At 36.5% G+C, this 22,683-nt stretch overlaps 1 protein-coding gene across 1 annotated transcript in view; it reads right to left on the bottom strand.

Moving 5' to 3' along the window:
- The window catches only part of PTPRQ (protein tyrosine phosphatase receptor type Q), a 100,727-nt gene that overhangs the window by 53,722 nt on the left and 24,322 nt on the right, over window positions 1–22,683 (bottom strand). The window contains exons 19-32 of the mRNA XM_053463664.1: window positions 21,698–21,809; window positions 19,495–19,721; window positions 15,808–15,877; window positions 12,630–12,829; window positions 11,928–12,171; window positions 9,270–9,398; window positions 8,891–9,037; window positions 6,025–6,197; window positions 4,209–4,386; window positions 2,354–2,515; window positions 2,084–2,263; window positions 1,829–1,936; window positions 739–1,020; window positions 181–462 (exon numbers count right to left, since the gene is read on the bottom strand). Coding sequence (XP_053319639.1) covers window positions 181–462; window positions 739–1,020; window positions 1,829–1,936; window positions 2,084–2,263; window positions 2,354–2,515; window positions 4,209–4,386; window positions 6,025–6,197; window positions 8,891–9,037; window positions 9,270–9,398; window positions 11,928–12,171; window positions 12,630–12,829; window positions 15,808–15,877; window positions 19,495–19,721; window positions 21,698–21,809 — 2,494 coding nt within the window. The remainder of the gene's footprint in view (window positions 1–180; window positions 463–738; window positions 1,021–1,828; window positions 1,937–2,083; window positions 2,264–2,353; window positions 2,516–4,208; window positions 4,387–6,024; window positions 6,198–8,890; window positions 9,038–9,269; window positions 9,399–11,927; window positions 12,172–12,629; window positions 12,830–15,807; window positions 15,878–19,494; window positions 19,722–21,697; window positions 21,810–22,683) is intronic.

Here is a 22,683-nt window from a genome sequence, read left to right as displayed (position 1 = left end):
CTCTTTGCCATGGACTATGTGTATAAAATACGAATCCTACATAGAAAATGGTTTCAGCCAGAGTACAGAAAACGAACATTACAAAATATACCACTAAATATGTTTTGTTTAAAAATTACAGGAAGATAATTTTTAAACACATTAAATAAGTGATTAAAGTTAAATATCATATCAACTTACCATCTTCCATAGTGGTCATGTACAGAATGTCACTGGTTTGATTTCCATCTCCATGTATAGTGTGGCCTGATACAACCACCTGATACTGTGAATATTTCTTCAGGCCGGATAAAATAATCAAAGAATCATTACTAATGCTTGTCAGAGAGTGCGTGGAATTCCAATAATTTATTTTATAAAAAAGTATAATTCCGTTTGCATAAAGTGGCGGTAGCCAAGTAATCATCACCCTTGTTGAAGAAATATTTCTGTAGAGCAAATTGTACGGTGGGCTGCTGGGAGCTGAAAAATGTACAAATATTTTAACAAAAATAATATAAAATAAACCTCCAAGCCATGAATGTCACTGAATTTCTACAATTTTTTTAAAAATAAAAATGGCAGTAGTTCTAAACACCATGAAGTTAATTTAAAACATATAAATTAATTATAATAAGCAGAATATAAAGACGTATAATACATTAAATAGTGTTCTAAAGACTATTTTCAATGGGTCTACAAAAAAGTATAAACAATCAGAAGTTTCATGGTAAATTGTAAGGTAAAATATGTCCCTACCTGTTTCAGATGTTCTTACAGACAGCACAGATGTAGTTTGGTTTCCATGCCCAAATCTAGTGTAGGCCCGAACTGATATATTGTAGAGTGTGTAAGGGTTCAAGTCAATTAAGGTGTATGAGGTTGATGTGGTGTTCTGAACAAATAAGGTTGTTGAATTAGTGCAAATGATTTCATACTGTGTAATAATTCCATTGGGTTCTGAAGGAGATGACCACTCCAAAGTAATTCCGGTGGCATTAACTCCAATTAAAACTAAATTCTGCGGTGGTGATCCCGGTACTAAAATAAAACATAACAAGATGGAATTGTGTGGTTAAGCAACAGTTTTAAAAAAATGAGCAATGCAATGTGAACACATTGCAAAGTTGTGTATTCTTGTGTTTATTAATTACCCAGCATACTGGTCTGTCTATCATGCTTTTCTACCCGCTGAACAACGTATGGTTTAATGCAGAAACAAGAACAGAATGCAAAGAAAGAGTTGAAAAAACACTGCTCATTTTTATTGAAATGAAATACATAATTCAATGTAGCAGACTCTGGGATTGAATTGTTCAAAGCTATATATGGGGCCAGCCAGCATGGGCTAACGTGGACTTGCCTCTGTTTCAAAACTTTTCAGAGCTAAGTTCTATGTACTAGAAACTCTTTATATGTGCATAACATTGCGTTATTCTTCCTTTCCATTAAGCAATGCCTTGTTATTCATAACACTTGATTGGTTCAAGCTACCTTTCTAAAGTTACCTTCTGGGCAATAAATTGATGTGACATTGTCATTTGAACAATAGCACAATAGTTTCATATAAAACAATTTTAGTTGTGATAATTGAGTAAATGTACCATTTATTTTGAATGCCTGAATTGGTCACTTTGCATGCATTAACAGGGAGGAATAGCTATAAAGGACATCATAAACTCGTCCTTGCATTGCATATTGTGTAGACAGTTTTGTAATGGTGGACAGTGGAAAGTAGGTACCGGTAAAATGTGAAGTTGGCAGTTCCTTCATAAAACAAGTGGGACCAAATCAACTAGCAATTTTGTTTATGTCTGTATACATCTAGGCAAATTATATTTACACTTACCGTCTTCAAGAGTTCTCACAAAAATATCATTTACTTCCGACAAAGAACTCTCTCCTGCTGTTGTAGATGCTGTAACGCGCATTTTGTAGTCAGTGTACATTTTTAAACCTAAGAAAAAGATGCTTATTTAATAAACTGAGCAAAAACACAGCACAATTATTGCCACTGACATTTGAAGCAGTGAGTTGACGAGATATGTTTTGCCATTAATGGTTCTTAACATTGAACACTGAAAACGTTCCCTCGTGCAGTTACCTGTAATGAGGATGCTGTTGTTGCTGGTACTCAGACGGAATGCTTTACTTGTATGTAACTCCATGGCATAAACTGTATAATGAGTTATCATTCCATTTGGCTCTAAAGGGGGATCCCAGTAGACCATAACAGATGTCGAGCTAATATTCTGATATCTTATATTCTGCACTGAGCTGGGAACTAACAAGAAAAAGAAGCAGATGGATAGCTGAAAACCATAAAAACTATTCCCAATTAATTTCCCATAAACACTAGTAAGTGAATTATTACCTTGTTCACTGGTCCTAAGTACAATGTCTGTTGGTGGTCCTTCTCCTACAGTGGTAAAAGCAGACACGCTAATCATATACTCTGTGTACGGCGTCAGTTTCTCAACCATATAAGTCAGCTGTTCAGCCTCAATATCAATGCCATAGCGTATGTTCTCGAAATCTAGAACAAAAAACTAAAATGACAACATGCAGTGGTGGGAAAAAGACCAAAATCCTTTAACACATAGCAAAATCAGAATATGGCTAAAATATAAACAAACAAATCAATAGAAGTATGTGCTCTTATTCTCCCTCAGAATATTTAATCGGTAAAAATCTTAAACCTATTACAGCCAATGTTGACATTGTAGATAAATATAGGCAATTTAGAAATTGTGTCAAGTGTGGGGTAATCAACGAGAAAATGTGTCTGGTTGCCATTATGGTTGCCACACATTTAGAATTTTCATCCTCGGATTGTTTCTTTATGTTATCCCATGTTCCCAGTTTCCTTTTTTGTACTTGTGATACATCATATATATTGGTTCTAACGCTCCAAAACAATGAGGAGTCTTGGTCTAAACAGTGGAGTTTGTGTAGCCATCTAAATAAAGGAGATCTAGAAACATTAGGTTACTTCACACTGACACTTGAAATGTCATATGCGTTAGAATGCGAGATGTGGCGATGTGTATGCACCGAACTACAGTAGATATTCATGAAGCATCAAACTCTATGTGAGTATGACTTAAATAGAAACATAGGAAAATAGAAACATTTAATATGATAGCAGATAAAAACCATTCGGCCGATCTAGTCTGCCCATTTTTCCTGGTGTGAAGGACCTTAATCAGTCCTTTTAACCACATTTAGAACCTAACACGATCAACTCTGATATTATACTATGGTAAAATCTTAATGTATAATAATGAATAGAATGGAATGATATTCAAGTATCAAATGCAGTCTTAAAAGGATGCGAATCATGTCACAGTTGGGATTTCTGTAATAAACACTGATTATTATTGTACAAATGTCTATGCATTGTCCTGTATGTGCCTGCGTCCCTGAAGGGTTGGAGTTTAACACCGCTGACATAATAACGATTATAATTGAAATCCGTCTAGTTGCGAGATCATGCTTTGCACAGCAATGAACCTCCTTTAGTATATGTACATAATGTTGCTTTGAGTAGGAAGTTCCACCATCTGTTTTTCCATTTTAAAGATAGAACCATCATGTTGAGCATGATAAATGTTTGGAAAACACGGTTTTAATACGAATCTTAAGAGTTTCATCTAAAGATGTATGAACTACCTCATTTATCTATATACTGTTAAAATATTATCTTAAGCATATATCTGTCAAGCATCTGTTAAGCATGGGTTGAGCACGGTACTCATTAAGAGTCTCTCCCTCTACGAACCAGGAGTATTATTTAACTCAAGAGGTTATGACTATGCAATATTACATCAATGTTTCTACAAGGTCGTCTACACCTGTTTGCCACCACACACAATGTGTGCTGGCTTGACCTAGTTGACTGAAATTGTGACACTCGAAGAGCCATTAGTCAAATGTTGACCCGACTGTAGACTTTGTATGGTGGTAATACATTAATCCCTTATAGTCACACCTGCTCTGGCAACTGTAACAACTGATTGTCTATGCAGTATGTCTGGAAGCTATAGGGTGCTACTTTTTGTAAAAGTGGAGGTCAACAGGGTGACAAGTGGTTGGGACCTTCCTGTGTGGCACTGACATCTGCTCTTAAAGATTCCCTAACAAGAGCAAATGTGACATTTTGGTCTAGGATGAAGGTTTGTGCACACTTTACAGACACCCAGTAAAACATTGAAAATGATTCTCCTTACCTATGTTACCATTAGTACCAGTATAAAATGTCACAGAGGACATGGATGGCATTGTGGAAAAGATGTCTCCTGATCCTTCATAAACCCCAGTTATTCCTCCTTGTCCTTGGCCAAAGTATTGTGATCTCATAACTTCGTTAACTGTGGTTGAACCCAGATGCTCCATGCTATTTGAATCCTTTAGTTAAAACAGAGCAATAACATCAATAGTGATCCATTTCATTACATCACTGTTTTTTTTTTGTAATTATGCGGCACCTTACCGTGTATAGCATATGAAAAACCTAAACTGACAGAAGAAGGCAGCAAACATTTAAAATTAGAATGTGTATGTAATACAAAGTTACATAGCTACATAGACCATGATGACAGAAAGGAACCAATTGGCCCATACTGCCTACCCTTTTTAAATCACATTTTACTTAATAAATCTTTAGGATAGTTATGCACGTCTGGAGCTTTACTGAATACATTAACTTTCACTGCAAGTGTATTCCAAGTTTGTACTACCTTTTCTGACATGTGAAGATTATTGTACTAGAGCTAGGGGAAAAACTATGGGCAGGGGAATTAACTAAACTCAATTTAAGCTGCAACCTGTGTATAGGGTCTACAAAATTATTTATTCATGGCAGGGCCTATTACGGCCTTAAAATAAATCCACAGCTCTAGGTATATGCTATGGACTCACCACTGTTATATGTAATGAAACACAGTGGCTGTTTACCAGTGGAAGCTTAAAGTGGGCCTCTTGATGTTCAAGAAGACTTCGGTTGTTCACAAAATAGCTTTTTTTGAAAGACTGTCAATATTGAACAAGCACACTGACCAACAAATTACAAGAGACTAGGTTTTATTCATTAGATCACAAGTTATAATAGCTAGTCTATGAGTGTCATTGTGTCATTCTGACATTCCAGGCCTTTGACTACGTGCTGTATAAAGCAAATATTAACAAGTAGATGTATTGCCTTTAAAACTTATCAGGCATGTGCTGGCTTTGCCTTTGGATAGCAGATATGCTGGCCCATGTTAGTACTGACCGGTGGGAGACTGGTCTTAACCTTCATTAGTGATGTCCCAAATCTCACTGTAGTGCCAATTAGCAATGAGTTGCTCCGGACAAGCTATTCAATGCCAAAAGGTGTAGGAAAAGTGACAGTGGGGTGACCCAAAATAGAACACAAAGCACCATTTGGGCTTAGCTGTCAACTTCTAATCAACAAGTTTATTTGCTAAAACTCACATTGGAATATCGTAGCATGGTCTCCTGGCATACAAAATTACTATGTGCTGAAACTGCACTTGAGTACTGTCAATTTATCTTAAGATCAGCACCAGAACTAAAGACAACAACTGATTTTGTGTGAACTCGTGAAATCATGGTGTGCCGAAAGCTGAGCTCAATTCCAGCTTGAGCTGCACTTGTTCGGAAATGAACATCTACTGGCATAGTCTTTCAAACGGCAATTATAGTTAATAGCCCACCTAATGTTTTGCTGTTGATGCAGAATAACTAAACAAATGGGTTTTATGTCTGTCAACCAAAGCAGGATAACTTCCTTACCAAAATGTGAAATACTTACATCTAACCTTTAATTGCAGAATATGGCAGGAAACACTTGGAGGTGTTGAACTACGGAATACATGTAAGAGGAGGAACAGCTCTCTTTAATCCTGATGACAGGCACAGTATTTGCAGATTAGGGGATGTGAGAAAACACTCACATAGCAATAAGTGGTAACTAATTACTTAATGCAAAAACAAGCAAGGTTTAAGAAAAAAAAAAAAAGGAGGGACAGGAAAAAAAAGTACCTTATTTTTTCCCGTGAGAATGGTGTTCTCCGTGACCATTCCTGTGTCTTTGACCAACACCTTTACTCGATATTGGGTAATGATGCCATTTGGTTGCTGTGGTCTTCGCCAATCAATTGTTATAAAACTGGCTTCAACTTCTTTTGCATTTAAGTCAGACACTGCACTGGGTACTTGTGGAAAAGTAACATTAGGAAATAAAACAAAATGTTACAATGTGTTTAAACGCGCATCAATTGTTGTGTAAACACTATTTTGTGTAGCTTTGTATATAGGTTTATATTATGTTTCATTTCCATGCATTACAACAACTATTGGGGTTTTTTTCACTACTAAAATAGTCCTCAGACAAGAGTCGTTACAACTATAACAGCAAAGAAAAAACATCTTGTTAGACTGTGACCAAAGATACCCACAAACATTAACATCTATCAAATGGAAATGAGGCCCACTACACAGCATCCCGAGAAATCTACAATCTGATGGTAGACGAGAACCAATTCTTCCATTTAGTCTGTCAATGTTTTTCCCTTCCTATATTACATCCGCCTGAAGGTTGTTCTACTCATAACTCTCTGACCCTATAAATTTAGGCTTTTCTCCAAAATTGCTTTCTCTTTGAAAAATGGTGTACAGCACGTCATTAATGAAATGTAATTATAAATTTGCATTATAACATACAGTGACCTGGAGGTTACTCACTAAATTAGATGAGTTTTAAATGAAAGAAAACTGTGTTACGCCGGCAGGTTTCACCTGAAACCAAATAGAAAGTCCATGCGAGAGGATGACATTTTTCACTTAATCGCAATTCACCTACAACTAACGTTTAATGAATGAACCCCTAATTAAAGGGGTTCATTCACCTACAACTCATGTTTAATAAATTAACCCCTTGATTTAGGAATATATATATATATATATATATACATATATATGATTAAAAATCAAGTAAAAAAACACACTGTGATAAGGTAAGGTTGCTTTCATGTGCATTTAATTTGTCATTTGCATTGACAATACTTTAACATCGGTGCAAAGGGGATCCTTCACACGTTATCATCAGATTTGTAACAACAGCAAACAAAAGGTACCACTTCGCAGCTTTTAAGTAGACCAGTTACCTGCTGTTGTGTCTGTATTATTACAATGCAAAGGTCATTCACAGTCAATTTGTAGGTGGCAGGTAAGCTCGAATACACTGAACGCACACTTTCCTTGAAGTGAATCAAAGTAACGGTGTAACTGATGCAGTGCTTACATACTTGTGCATTACAAAGCCTTAGCCTGATTTAAGCTGCCTCTGGGAAAAGGCTCATCTCACCCTATCAGGGGGTGGATACAGTCAATACAATGCATATACATTATCGTGTAACTTTAAATTCTATGTACAATTTGTTTTAATATTATGATGATTAAACGGATGAGCCCCACTGTGCAGACTCCTAAGCCTCAAAAGCTGCCAACATTAAGATATGAATCCAACATTGAGCACAAGTTGTTTTACACGCACGATTGTCTTTTAGTTTAAACTAAAGACTTTGGTAAACATATATTGGCTTTAACAGTTCCAGGAGTCAGTGCTATTAATTTCTAATGTCTTGTAGATTATAAGAAGGATCTCAGAGCCAAGGGGATTGCAGGGCAGAAGGCTATGTCCCTGTGTTAAAAGAATATGCAAGGCAGTCCAAGCACTTTTAACATAAGAAAGGAGAAATTTAAATCATTCCGCTATAATTAATAGTTTAATGCAAAAAAACACAATGACTGGGAAGTGGAAACCCCTTGATATATTAGCTAGGAGGATTTATAGGGACCATGTAGCATTCTAAGATTTTTTTACATGGTAACATACAATGACCAGGAGATTATTCACTATTTTTTTAATATGGCTCGCCCAAATAAACAAGGTCTCCAGACTGTGAGAAATAACCACTCATCGGGAGAAATACATTGGTTGCCACAGTGATAAAGCCACTTTTCCAAAAATGACCTTTTATTTTTGCGACTTCACAGCAAGAAAGCAAAAATGTCATGTGACCCAGAACGTAGATTAAACAGATTTCTGTGATATTTGTTGCAAACATGCATACACTAATATAGAAAACTATATGAAAGAAAGCAAATCAGTTTTTAAGTTGTGAATCTAAAGCAATTTTCCATCTTTTCTCCTTTTATGATCAATTTATATTAATCCCATATAAACCGGACCATACATCCAAATCCACGTGTTGTATTAAACAACCCAATAATTATTTGAATAAATCACACACAAAAAAATCAGTGGGAATAAATATATGCTAGCATGTTTGATACAAATACCCTATAGAAGGGAGGTAATGTCTTAGTACACACTGCCACCGTGTGGTTGTAAGAAGAATGGCATGAAAAGATAGAATACTAATCTTAACACTGCTGTTTGTAAACCACTTTTCAATCAATTACATTACACATTGTGTGCTTAGATCCTCCATCCATCTGATCTCCACTTGACCAGCTTTTATAGATACACAGTTTAAAATATTTAAAAGTTTTATCATTCCAGGCAAAGTTGGATGCATGTTCTAACTGCTCATATTAAAAACTGCACTGTAGGTTGGTTGTTATATTTTTGTCATTTTTAAAAACTGATCACAGGGATTCAAAAATGTTTTTCATATCTATACTTTGATAAGTATAACATGTCTTTTTAAATATTAAACAACATTAAGATATTATTCCATTCCTTGGGATACTGCAGAATAACTATTCATTCAATAAAATACTGAACTGAATTTAGTATGTGTCTTTTCTTCTGCTGCTTGAAAAGGTACCCGCTTTAAGATTTACATATTCTGACAGCATTGTAACAAAACATCCCTGTTACCTTCTGCTGGAGTGAAAACAGATATGTTCGCTCTTGGCCCAACACCTGCACTTGTTTCCCCACTGATGAATGCATCGTAGGTCGTGAATGGGGTAAGGTTAGTGAAGATAAACCGGAGATCTTTTGTGCTGTTATCCAAAATACGGCCTGATAAGAAAAAGGTAAGAATCAATTTATGGGTTATATAGATCAAGCAGATCAAATCCCTTTTAATTATTGGTCCATTTTATGCAAAGAACTACAGGGAGATGTACAGATACACTATGGCAATGGAAGGAGAGTTATGAGATGCTATGAAAAGAAAAGGGCGAGGTTGATCACTAGTTTTGTCACAGATGATTTGAATATAATTTATCATTCATAATATTTTGGATCTTACCAGTTGGCCCATATAGCTCAACTCTGTAACTAAACTTTCCCGTGACAATGGTTGGTGCATCCCAAGTGACAGAGAAAGATCTTGCTGTGATGTTGCCTTTCATTAGATTCTGTGGGGGATCTTCTGGGACTGAGAGAAAAAGACACTTAGTTAAAATACTGTAGCAATCTAATGTCAGCAAATATACTGATGTGAGGTATATCATTAAAAAACATTTGTGCATAGAAATTATGTGTCTCCAAGTAAACAAGTAAAATGGTGTTGCCTGCACACTTATTGCATGACAAACATCCGATTAGTTATTATCAGCTGAAACCTATGACTCCGATCTGATGTTATGAATTCTGCAGAGGATTTGCACAAAGGCCAATGAATCTAGAGGCGCATCATAAACATTAAACATCATCAAGTACATATTTCATGTTGTCAGATAAGATCTGAATGGCTTATTTACCTCAAGATAGCCATTCACACCAGACATCATAGGAATACGGCTAAACTCAAGCAGTTACTGTATGTAAGGAAGAACGGTCTAAGTTTCCTCCTGAGCGTTGTACAGGTTTGTCTGAGGTTATCGCTGCCAAAGGAGGTTCGACGACTTAAGTCAAGGGGTTTACTTCTATCACCTGTGCTGTGAATGTTTAATAGCTGTGTTCAATAAAGCCATGGAAGATGATCATTGTCTGTGTGTTATTAGCTTAAGCACATTGGGGTTGTCTGTACTTGTCAGTTAGATCAGATCATATCTTATGAACAATGAATGTAGAAAAGCAGGTAAGGGTTCATTTACTTTTTCTTGTTACTATACATATGTAAAGAGTTGCATACTCTATTTTATATGGGTTTTTTTTTTTTTTTTTTTTACAAGAAATCGATTTTGGAGAAATCATGAGCAGAATTTACCATACCACTGTTAAGCTGAAACAATTGTATCAGTCTTCTTTGGACTCCTTGTTTAACATTAAATGTACAGAATAGGCTATTATCCTGTATACAACTGAGCGAAAATATCAATGACTGTTGTGTATTGTTTGTTTTTTTTTGACAACCAATATTTGTTCATTTTCATAATGACGGTCAAAACCAAATAAAAGATAACAAAAAAGATATGCTGCATGATGTATCGCTTAGTTTTTTCAGCCAGCAGCAACTCAAACTTATCTCTGAGTGGTAAATAAATCACGCGGTCTCTTTCTACTCAGGTGTGAATATGTGGGGAAAGGGAACAGGCAGGTAAGACAAGAAACCTAAACATGAGGAGGCGCAATGAGTACCTCCACCCAACCTGATCAGCTCCTCAGATACCCATTGTACAGCACTACAGAATTTGATGGCGCTATATAAAACAATAAATAATAATCAGCTTTATTTGTCTTTATTTTTTTCTCACTTCTGGGGTGACTTAAATGCACTTCCTCTTGGAATAGGTTTTGGCACTAATGAAACTCCTCCCAATGCAAATGAGATGACAAGGGTTACACTTTCTTTCACTTTGGCTTAGATTCAATGGATATTGCCTGGAATATTATCATTATTATTATATTTTATTTATGTGCAGTGCTTTTTATAATAGAGACATTCAAAGTGTAAGACAAATTTAGAACTGACAGACCAAGACTAACCAAGACTAACCCTAGGTAAAAAGGGCTCTGCTGGAATAATCACAATGGATGGTGCTTCAGGATTCTATCATCTTCATGTATAGTTCTTGTACAGTGGTGTTTGATCACATCCCACATAGACGTCTTGAGTGAGCAATTAAATCACACAAGACCAAAGTGCTGCTGACCAGTTTAACAACTGATCAGCCGCCCCACAACTACGGAGAATGGATTTTATTGATTTGGGGTGGCAGAGTTTTTTGAGATCAAAGGTGTAGATAGAGCAAGGGTATGAGTGGAGGAAGTGTAATTTAGCTCATTGTGCAAGTCTACAAGAAGAAGAGGACCCAAAAATATATGCTACAAAACCAAGGGAATCTCTGGACAAGTCCAGAGCGGTAAGGTACAAATAGACAGTCTTGCCTTAGTAAAAGAGTCAGAGAGAATTCCATCACAACTTTATGAATGTTTCTGCAGGATGCAACCAAACAGAATCACCATAACCTTGGTAGGGAATCTGTGGCGGTAAGTTCCTAAGGTCAGTTACACTTAGCAGCTACCCAGAAAATGTTGATGATACTTGGCAGGGTAACAGGTTACATTTTCTTCTATTCCTTGTGTGCCACGAAAATTCAAAAGATAGCAATATTGGCTTTTTTGTACTGTTATTTACTGCCATAATGTAAAACAGATGTTCACGGCAATGTTTGTTGCTGGCTGCTCTTTGGAGGGCCTTTTACATGCATTTTATAAGGTTTTTTTCTGGAAAATTCATACAAATCTAATAATTTACAAAAATAAGCCAACTGTCTTTGCATTTAAAGAAAACTTCAAATCTAAAGCAAACTCCTACTGTCATGCGAATTTTACCCAAAAGTGGGAAAACATCCATCATGACTCCAAAAGTTAGAATGCCCCCTGGACCAATCACTATTTAAATTATATTTCAATGTATCTTAATTACCTACCAGGTCAACTTAAACACATAGGTAATTCATATCAAAATAATATTTCTATATACAACTATAATGTGATAAATCGTCTTGCATTTCCTTACCTGACTCTGGTGTCCGGACAATTGTGCTATCAATGTATCCAGGCTCGCTGGTAACAGCTGATACTTCAAACAGGTATGTAGTATACGGTCTGAGCTGACCCACTATAAAAGTGATTGGCTCATTCCATATGGAGTTAAATGTTCTAGACAGAGCAGCTCTTGATACATATGAAGCCGTGGTCGTAAGCTGCCCACGAGTTGATGGAGGGCTTGTGGTGCTCCATAAAAAAGATTCAGTTTCATCCTAAGAAGCAAAGTAAAGATTGACACAGTGGTATGTAATGCATAGTTGGCAGGGAGTCCACGTGAATCATTGGGGCTGAAAATTTTACCAACATCCAGCCATAGCTTTAATAACTGAAGGGGCAGAAGGTCTGCCAAAAGCAGCCACAAAACATGCCTTCCTATGCCGCAGAACAATGAACTCACATTCCTGCAAGAGGTCATACTCTAAAACTAGGGGGTCGGTGGCTTAGACGTCACGTAAGGATGTTTTACAACACTATGAGTTTAGTGGATAAATGGAACAGCGCCCCTGCAGCAGTGGTAGTGGTTAATACAGTGACGGAATTTAAACATGCATGGGATAAGCATACGGCTATTATGAAGACAAGACCACAGATTGATTAAGGTTTCAGTCTTTACAGCACAAATTTACTCAGTCAACACAAAGAAACCCTTGAATTGGTGCCCATAACTTACGTTACATTCAGGCAAAGCCCCATTCAAAATATCTTCCACTTTCACTGTTGTATCCTTTACTACACTCCCACTCCTTGCATGCTTAACACTGATCTTGAAGCTCGTTATCTTTCCGTGTGGTTGCCGAGGCAGAAACCAGGTTAGATTTACAGCCGAAGAATTTAATGCTTCTACGGTCAGGTTCACAACCTTTCCTGGAGCTGTAAACAAGCAGAAAAAGTCGCCATGGGACAAATATATTTGATAGAGGCTGTTAAACATCAAGAGGAAAAGAACTCATGGAAATAGACGTTCTCAAATCATACAGGATCAACTGTTTTATTCTTTTGGATATAATAACATTGGTTGTAAAATGAAGTATAAACATAGATCAAAGAAACATCATTTATTATATTCTGTTTACATTATGACTATTGAGCAGTGTATCCTCCAAAATTGTTTAGTGATTTATGTATCTCATCTCATTCAACTTACATTAGTTACAGTATGAAACACAGGAATGAGGAGTCAAATTTCAGATAGGATGTGATTACATATTAACTACATTCTAATAAACTATTCTATACTGCAACATGTTAAAAGAACCTTCCACAAGATTATACATTCAAGCTAGATACTCTAACACTGGCCAGTCCCATTATCATACCTGGAAACTCTCCGGGTTTACCCAGGTATGATTTTTATATATACATACACACACGCATACAATGACTGATAGAGTAAGACAATCTCTTTAGGTAAGCTAGTTTACAATATTTTGTATATAAGGATATTTAAATAGTTAATTACTGGTTAAAAACATGTGACCTTCAGAATTCCTGGATACCTTTACCAAGAAGTGTCATCAGGCCTATGCCTTAGAGAATGTGGAAATCCAAGCTCTAACAATCATCTCAGAGGGTCTCATGCCTTGTTTTGCCTTCTGCCTTATTTCCACTACATTTAAGTACATCCATTCTACCCATTAACCAAAACTACATCAAGAGATCTATCCAAGAGATCTATCCATTAAAAGGAGAGCTGACAGATTTGTGGTTTCAACTCCTTGGTTTCACTATACAGTACAGTGCTCTCTACAAATATTGTCACCTTTGGTAAGTAAGCTGTCTTGTTTTGTTTAATCTTTCGAGCTTTTACTTAAACAATACACAAAAATACTCCGCTCTCATGGATATCAAGCAATTGCAAACACAACACTGGTTTGTCCAAAAAAAATACAATTGTTAAATATATGTGTGCTATAATTATTGTCACCCGTTTAGTCAATATTTTGTACTACCTCCCTTTGACAAGATAACAGCTCTGAGTCTTCTCATATAATGCCTGATGAGCTTGGAGAATACATTCCAAGGGATCTGAGACCATTCCTTCATACAGAATCTCTCCAGGTCCTTCAAATTTCAAGGTCGACAAGGTCGACGCTCTCGTCTCTTCAGTTCACCCCACAGGCTTTCTATGGGGTTCAAATAAGGGGTCTGGGATGTCCATGGTGGGGTTATGAAGGGGTTAATATCTGTTGATATTTGATAGAGTCCAAGATGCCATATATCCTAACAAAATGTCCATTAAAGAGGCACCACCATATCTAACTGTGCACATGCGGTACTTTTCCGTATAGCTGCCTCTCTATGTGCGCTGAACCCACCTCTGGTGTTTATTGCCAAAAATATATATTCTGGTTTCATCTGACCATAGAACCCAATCCCATTTGAAGTTCCTATAATGCCTGGCAAACTGGAGATGGTTGAGATTGTTTTCAGATGAGAGTAGAGGCTTTTTCTTAAAACCCTTCCAAAGAACTTGTGATGACGCAACTAACTTTTGTCATTCTCTAGCTGTGGTCCATGGAGATTGTTTTGGCCACTCGAACCATTCTCTACCAGGTTAATTCCTATGATTTCCAGTTGGCTGGAACATCTTAGTTATTGCCCTGATGGTGGAAATGGGCATTTTCAATGCTTTTACTATTTTCTTATAGCAACTTCTCATTTTGTGAAGCTCAACAACTTTTTGCTGCACATCACAGCTATGTTCCTTGGTCTTACCCATTGTTATGAATGACTAAAGGAGTTTGGTCTATTCGTTACCTAATATTTATACACCTGTTCCTAGTCAACCAGGTCTAGTAAAAAATGTAAAATATCACTAGGAAAATACTTCAACTATATTTTTTCTCATATTAATTATGGCATATATATACATATAATTGTGGCACATATATATAACAATTTAAATTTTGTTTGTGGATAAACCTGTGTTGTGTTTGCAATTGTTTGATGTCAATGAGAGCATTTTTGTTTATTTTTTGAAGAAAATATCAAAAGGTTAAACAATAAAGACAATTTTTCAATGCGTTCTTTGCTCATATTTACCAAGGGTGCCAATATCTGTGGAGGGCACTGTATATCATGAAGGCCCTCCCTATCCCAATGAGCTTCTGTTCTTGGCTGGCATTGTATAATATACAGTAAAATCAGGAAGTTTTTTTTATAAGCTTCCTCTTGCATTCAGTTATGCATTATGCATTGTACTGGACAAGGACAGTCATTCTTGCTGACGAAACGTGTTTACAATGAACAGCCAAGAGAAAAAGTTGAAAACAAGTACCCTGCCCCTTTAATGAATAAACCCCATTATGTAGATCCCAAAAAATTACACCACAAGAAAATAATTTATTCCCAAATACTAATATAAAGATAATATAAATAATATTTTAATTGTACTCCAATTTAAGAAATGGAACAGGGGTTGAAACAAATTTCAATATGACTAATACATACATAAGAACAACCCCCCCCCCCAAAAAAAAAAAAACCTTATCAGACAAAGGGATTTAACTGTGAAAGGTAATATAGTAGCCAAATGTAATAAATCCTCTTGGTGAAGAAAGGGAGGTGTGCAGCTGGCTCAGCTCAAATTAAAGAAACACATCCAGAAAATGTGCTGGTCTGTGCTATGGCTTAAACTGGTACACTAAGAAATAATAAGTAACTTAGAACAAATATTTAATGTTCTATGATGTGAAACATACATCAAGAGAAATTGGCAGACTTGTCAATTTCAAATGGTACTTATCTACCCTCAAATTTTACGTTTCTATGAAAGTCGCTACAAATCGTTCTGTAGAGGTCATCCTTGGTGCAAAGATCGGGACAATAGAGTTTCACAGATATCTTACCGCTCTCTGCAGTCTGGAATAGGAATGGTTCACTATATGCCCCAATGCCAGCACTGTTTTCTGCAGCCACCTGTAAAAAATGATGACATTTTTGGAGGTATTTGAAATATGAATGTTGTCTGTGGCAAAGGGCACCTAGTCTATGCCCATTTTCATCACACATAAGGCTGCTGGGGACTAGCTTAGCACTTGCAAACGGCTTCCCTACTCCTTCATAAAGCTGCTCCCCCAGAAGAGGAAGAGCTTCCAGTACCCTATCTTGGGAACTACCCAAGTTTGTTAATAAGTATGAGAATAAATTAACACCTTATATCCTTATATCACTTAGATGGTAGGTGAGTGGAACAGCAAAAGTTTTCTATGTTTTCATGTCTTTATTAAACACACAGGAAAAAGTACGTGAACCCATGGATTTAATAACTGGTTCACAAGCCATGATGCCCCCTCCAACATACTTTACAACTAGGATGTGGTTTTGATTTTAGTGTGACAAGCCTTTTTTCCCCACCCATATCATTGTGTGCTCCTTCCAAGCAACTTAAATTTGGCCATCCATCTACAGAATATTAGGTCAGTAGCACCGTGGGACATCCAGGTGTTCTTTGTCGCACTTCCGACATGCAACAATGTTTTTTGGACAGCATTGGCTTCCTCTGTGGTGTCCTCTCACAAATACTGTTCATGTTCATTGTTTTACATATAGTAGACTCTAATAGAGACGTTAGCATGTTCCAGATATTTGTGCAGGTCGTTATCTCGGTCTTCGGAGATCTCTGCATGGTTCACATCAGGCAATGCTTTTTGTGAAACGCAAACTCAAGCTTTGTGAGTGTTTTTATATAACAGAACAGTTATTACCATCACTTCCAATCTTGTCTAATTAATTGGATTAGCTAACTCCCAACTGAAAATGCATTTTTGGAGAAATCATTAGACTAGGGGTTCACATACTTTTTCCACTCTGTACTATGAATGTTTACACATTGTGTGCAATAAAGACACGATAACATGTGTATTTTAAAATAGACTATATGCCTATTGTTGGGATTTAATTGAAAACTTTTTTCATGCAGTTGTAAATATGTGTTGGCAAAACACTCATCATAAATAACTACTACAGTATCACATACACAACTAGCTAAAGGCTGGTAATTGCATATACTACATTAGATTTCATATAATTGTCACGTTTTTAGGTATATAGTAAACAACACCAGTGAATGTGCAGATTTGCAACAGTAGTTGCAAACAATATACTACCAGACTTACAAGTAGCAGAAAAAGTACCGTATCATCTTTCAGTGGAATACACACACAAAATAGGATAGTATGTCTATTCTCCAGCAGTGAAACACAGTATACAGTATATAGATTAAATGGTTTACCATGAAAGCAGTAATACAGGTTCATATTGACCTTTTTTTTTTCATTTTACCATAGAAATTTGAAAAGCTCTTTTTACAACATAGGAATACACAACACTGGTAGCCTTTAGGATAACTACCAGCTGAATAAGACTATAGTTGTAGCAATTTTGTCATTGAGAAAAAAGAAGCGTGTACAATGCACCTAGGTAGAAACAGTGTGAGGGAAAATCCTAACCAAGTAATCTTTCATAATAATAAGATGTAGCCAATGATCACTTCATGTACACACAAATTATTAAGCAATATTTAGTAAAGATTCATTTGCCACAAGTTGGAGATGATGCGTCATCCTTATTTACATCTAGAAGGAACCAAAGGTACTATTAATGAATCCAGCGCCTAAAGAGATGGGGGGCAGTGAATGCAGATTAGGTGAACACCAACTACTACAGACATTTTTAAGGTATATGAGAAGCAAACATTTTAAGTTTGACAAATGTAATCCTCTGCAGAAGCAAGATCTATGAAACTTGTAACTGGTCCAAATAGAAGAAAAAAACAGATGTCTGACAGAGGCTCTTGATGCTACTCATGGCTTGTTGTCTTTTCCGGTATCAGTGGGGAAAACTGAGTCTGCCTAGTCTGCGTCTGGGCAGATCTATCAAGAGTACAATGCACATCCCAATGTCTTTTCTTTCTTGTGGCCGGGTACAGGAAATGGCATTAATCTGAAATGAAGGGAGCCACGCTGGGTGAAGAGAAGGGAGAAAATCCCAGGACAGAAAATTGATCGGCAGGGCCCGTCTTAGTGTCAGGTGACTCAGGCAACTAACTATCTATGGAACCTAAAATGGGGGAGGGGTAGCATTTTTGATAGCTTTACAGGGAAAAGTCCACAATGCGTGGAAGTTGATCTGGTGGCAATGGAAACTTCTGCAACACATGGGTAGAACATGAGAGGTTTAGGTCAACACTGGCATTCTGAATGACAAAAAACATGATGTTTGGAGATAGAGGTGACAAAGATGTTCTTTGGCTGGTATACTATTTGCTTAGATAATTAGATAATGCTGGCTCTTGATCACAGCTTTTACACTGAGTGACCAGTTGGTTTGATGGGGGCACCACCTTTTAAGATGATATCACTAACTTTTAGCTGCTTGCTTAGCAATGTATATAATGTATATAATCCTTTGGCAGTGTGTGAGGTCTGCGGATGATCAGAAATACAACTTGTATATAAATATATGATGGAGGCACATCATTGTTGGTACAGAATATCCCTCTCTTAGATTAACAGCATTATACATGAACATACCACGTTACTGTGCCACCCAGCTGACAATATGTTGTTCTGTTATGCCTGTCACATTCTTAGTAAACTTGAGGAAACAGAATGGAATATAGGCAAAATAAAGAAATGTAAAGTAGCCAATCAAGGCAAGGAAAGGGCTCCCATTAAAAACAATGGGAGTTTTTTTCATACATGCGCTAGAGCTGAGTGGAGGTGAGTATATCACAGACACGGAAATGTGTTTGATCGAACCCCTCTCCTGCAATGCAGTTAGCTGGTGGGTGGAGAAAGGGGCTAATGGATAAGTGGGGATTCTGCAAAATGGACAACATGAACATTTAAAGGAACTGTGCATTAGATGATGGCTGTAGTGTCCCTTCTACCATTAATGAACATTGACATTTAAAACCTCTGACAATCTGCAAAGGATTTGATGCTCATGAACATATGAAAAACAGGTAATATTTAGGAAAATGTTGAAGGTGGACATTCCAAAAGAACAAGCTGCTTGCCTAAAATGCATAAGGCTACTCTATATCTAAAGAGAAAAGAGGAAATGCCTTATCTAGAAGACTCAAGGTAGCATTAAGCATATGGAAGGCTGATGGCAGAATGAGTGTCACCTTATTAGTATTTGAGATTCAAGAGACCCTATTAAATGCCTCCTCTTGAAAATATTGGAGAAAAAACCAAGATAGATAACACTACTGTACTTATAATATAAACGATAATATTGAATGTAGAAAAGTAGTTTTCACTCACTGGGACATTAAAAGATGCATTTTGGGCATGATGGAATTTTATGCAGTCTTTGGAGGTGGAATAGTGTCAGTAATATCCACAATTTCTTAATGTCATACAAGCATCCAGGGTTTAATTTAAAATAGTCACTTTTATAAAATGATTGCAGGTTCAAGTAAGCAATTCAAGTCCGGAGCGTAAATCCAAAAAAGTATCACTAACTGCTCAGACATAAGTATATGTATCATCACAGCACAGTGTACAGTATGCGTAGAAGCTTATTACCTTTATTTCATATGTAGTTCCAGGGGTCAGACTTGTCAAAAGAACTTCTAGGCTGTCAGGTGTCGTTGTTACGCTTGTGTAAGACGACTGTACCCATGGGCAAACTTCTCTGTAAATAACATAGTAGGCCAGAAGTTTTCCATTTGGATTTCGAGGTATATTCCAGGACAGGAGTATTCCTGCAGAGCCAACTCTTTCTCCAGCTAGGAACAAAGGTGGTCCTGGAACTAAACCGGACGAGACACATATTTTTTAGAAATGTCACAAATTCTTAAAAAGACTGTTCATAGTTCATTCTTAAGGAGAAAAAATTATTGGCCAGCAGAAACGTTTAGCTTCATAAGACAAATTGACTGTTAACATCAGTCTCTTCTCCCTACTGCAGTGCTACAAAAGATGATTAAATACTTTTAAGAAACATGAGAAACATTCTTCAGCAAGAATGTAAAAAATGCAGTGTTCCAAAACTATGCAGAATAGCTTCATTTTAGTGCCAGTTTGCCTCTGGTAATGATAATGTCGGCAAAAAGATGTTCAAAGTAGCAGATTTAAATATCTATAACAAAATAGTGCTTTGCTCTAGATAGCTAGCTCATTGTTAGCGCATGGGTTAAATACACATGATCTAAATGAAAATGACCATTTAAAAATAATGTATCAAGCCCTTTAATGACACATTCATTATGGCGACCTCAACACATGACATCATGTGCAAAAAAGCAACCGCAATACAGAATACACAGTTTGCATATGAGACGGATCCTCTAATAATAATAAATAATAAAATAACTAATTACACCAGATCAAGCCCAACTGTACTAAGTTATGACATCATGTAGCACCACATGAAAGAATAGAACGACAATCAGGAATATTTAATTTTTGCATTTGGTGTAGTATCGTTAGCATAAAAAAGACCAATGAACTATGAAAATAAAATGCCCTCTTTGTATCTATAACACTGCAAGTCCTATGAACAGCTCATGCTTGATGTTCTACTTCCTCTCTGTAAGCAGTAAATCCCCTTGCAGTAGAATGAGAATGATGTGTAATGGCGCAATCCATACATTTGGCTAAAGTGACTTGGTTTTGTTTGCCTGAAACAAGTACTTTATAATAGAAATGATCAACCTGACAAAATGCGTGAGAGAAGAATGATGTGAGAACGTCCGTGGAGCAGGATCCACCTCATTATCACCTGTGCAACTAAAACTCAACCCCTCCTATCGACACTCCCTAAATCACGAGCTGACACTGGGCGAATGTTAATGCAATAAAGCATTAATCAAAATGGTACTACGTGTGCTTGTCTGCTATATAGCTGCCTTCATCCCTGTTCTCATGTTTTGGGATAATAAGAATTAATAGCGAGATTATCCGACAACTTTAGTTTAAGTGCTAATTATAAAACAGTACCATGACAAGCTAGACAATACATGAAAGAAACACAAGGGAAAAATGCGAAACGATAGTATTGTTTAAAGACAAACACATTTTCTCACGATATTTGGCATGTAGTTCTTGAAAAGTAAATTTTGTAATTGCACTTAATTATCTCACAACACTGAGCAATTAAAGGAATTCAGGTGAACCACAACAAGTGAAAAGTACCGGAATAGTTGTAAACAATTAGCGTTTTGGTCTAAAAAATATTATTTACTATTCTAGGCATAAAGATAAAGTTAAATTAGAAAAATAAAAAAAACTACAGGAAAGATAAAGCCGCTGTCTGATATAAAAGATAATCTAATAATTATGATATCATGCTTGTCCTAGTCTGATAATGCTGGTATAGATGCTGTCTATCAATAGCAATTATAATACTACGGTATATAAGATTAAAAATGGAAGATATAGGAAGTTGGTCAAAGCAAACAACATAAAGTGGCCAGACATTCTCATATTTCCTGGCAAGTCCCTGACTCTGTGTCTAGGTATTATGTACCAACAGGAAAGTCCCCTGAATCTCCCTAAAGATTAAGGAAATGAAATTACAGCGGAGCGGATCATTAAAACGGTCTATTTTTTTTACAAAAAAAAACAAATGCTGGTCTTGTCTGTTGGTTGTGAAAATGATCAAGTATCGATGCAATTACATTAGCAATTCACACGTTATATATTCTGTATGTGCCAATAAAATCATCTTTGTACCCAGTCTAAACAACTTATAGTATTACTTATAGGGTTGGCATAATAAACTTACTGGTTTCATTGGTGATCACCGACTTGCTAACAGGTGAGCTCAGTGCTGAAGATGACACAGAAGAAATAGTTACGGCGTACGTTGTACCAGGAGCAGTGCTGGATACATCTGCCTGAAAATGTCAAACAGATACGCAATAAGTGAAATATTAAGTGCAGCACACAGGAAAGCAAGACTCACTATGAAAAGTTTTCCTGCACAGGAACTACTTTTTCATCCAGGTATCCAAAATCCCTAGAGAATACTGTTGGCGTTCACATTGTGACGGATGAGTTTATGCAGGAAAAAAAAAAAAATCCATAACAACGTTCAAAAACATTCTTTACTGTAGACTCGGAATTTTCACCTTTAAAAAAAAAAATAAAAAAATTTTATCCAAAAAGAACAAAATCCTTCATCCTTCGCTTGGCTTTCACTCACAACTCAATATCTCCTTCTGTTCCGTGTTATGTTCAGTCCTCATTAAGAAAAAAAAAACACAATGAAAAAGCAAAAAGTGGATTCGCAATTTAAACAGCATACCTGTATATCTGCAGTTCCCAACAGAAGCGGCACAAAAAGAAAGGTAATCATTATTTTAACTTTTTTTTTTTTTGCAGAAAGTGGGATTGTTCCTATGCCTTTTTTTGATGGCTTTACAGGGAAATGCTGCCTGCATTAATGATTTAAAGCTAGGTCTGCCTGCACCGTACACAATTAATGAGTCTATTACTCAATAGCACTCCCCTTTCTTTGTTAAACTATTCATGAACTCCTGGGTGACTGGCTGAAGGTTCATGATAGACTAAGAAAGGGAAGAAAAAAAAAAAAAAAGTATCATAATTGTTGTTAAGGTAACAAGCCCCTCATGTTGAAATTTGCTCTCACAAATTTAGCATAGGTCATTTGGTATGCATTCTGTATTAAAAGATACAGAAGCAAGCTTCACAGTTGGCTTGCTTTGCAAAGAATATCCCCAGGAGCTTAGAGTATAAACAAAAGTTGCC

Source organism: Spea bombifrons, chromosome 4 (genome assembly GCF_027358695.1).
Source record: "Spea bombifrons isolate aSpeBom1 chromosome 4, aSpeBom1.2.pri, whole genome shotgun sequence".
Lineage (NCBI taxonomy): Eukaryota > Metazoa > Chordata > Amphibia > Anura > Pelobatidae > Spea > Spea bombifrons.
This window is presented reverse-complemented; position numbering and strand designations above follow the sequence as displayed.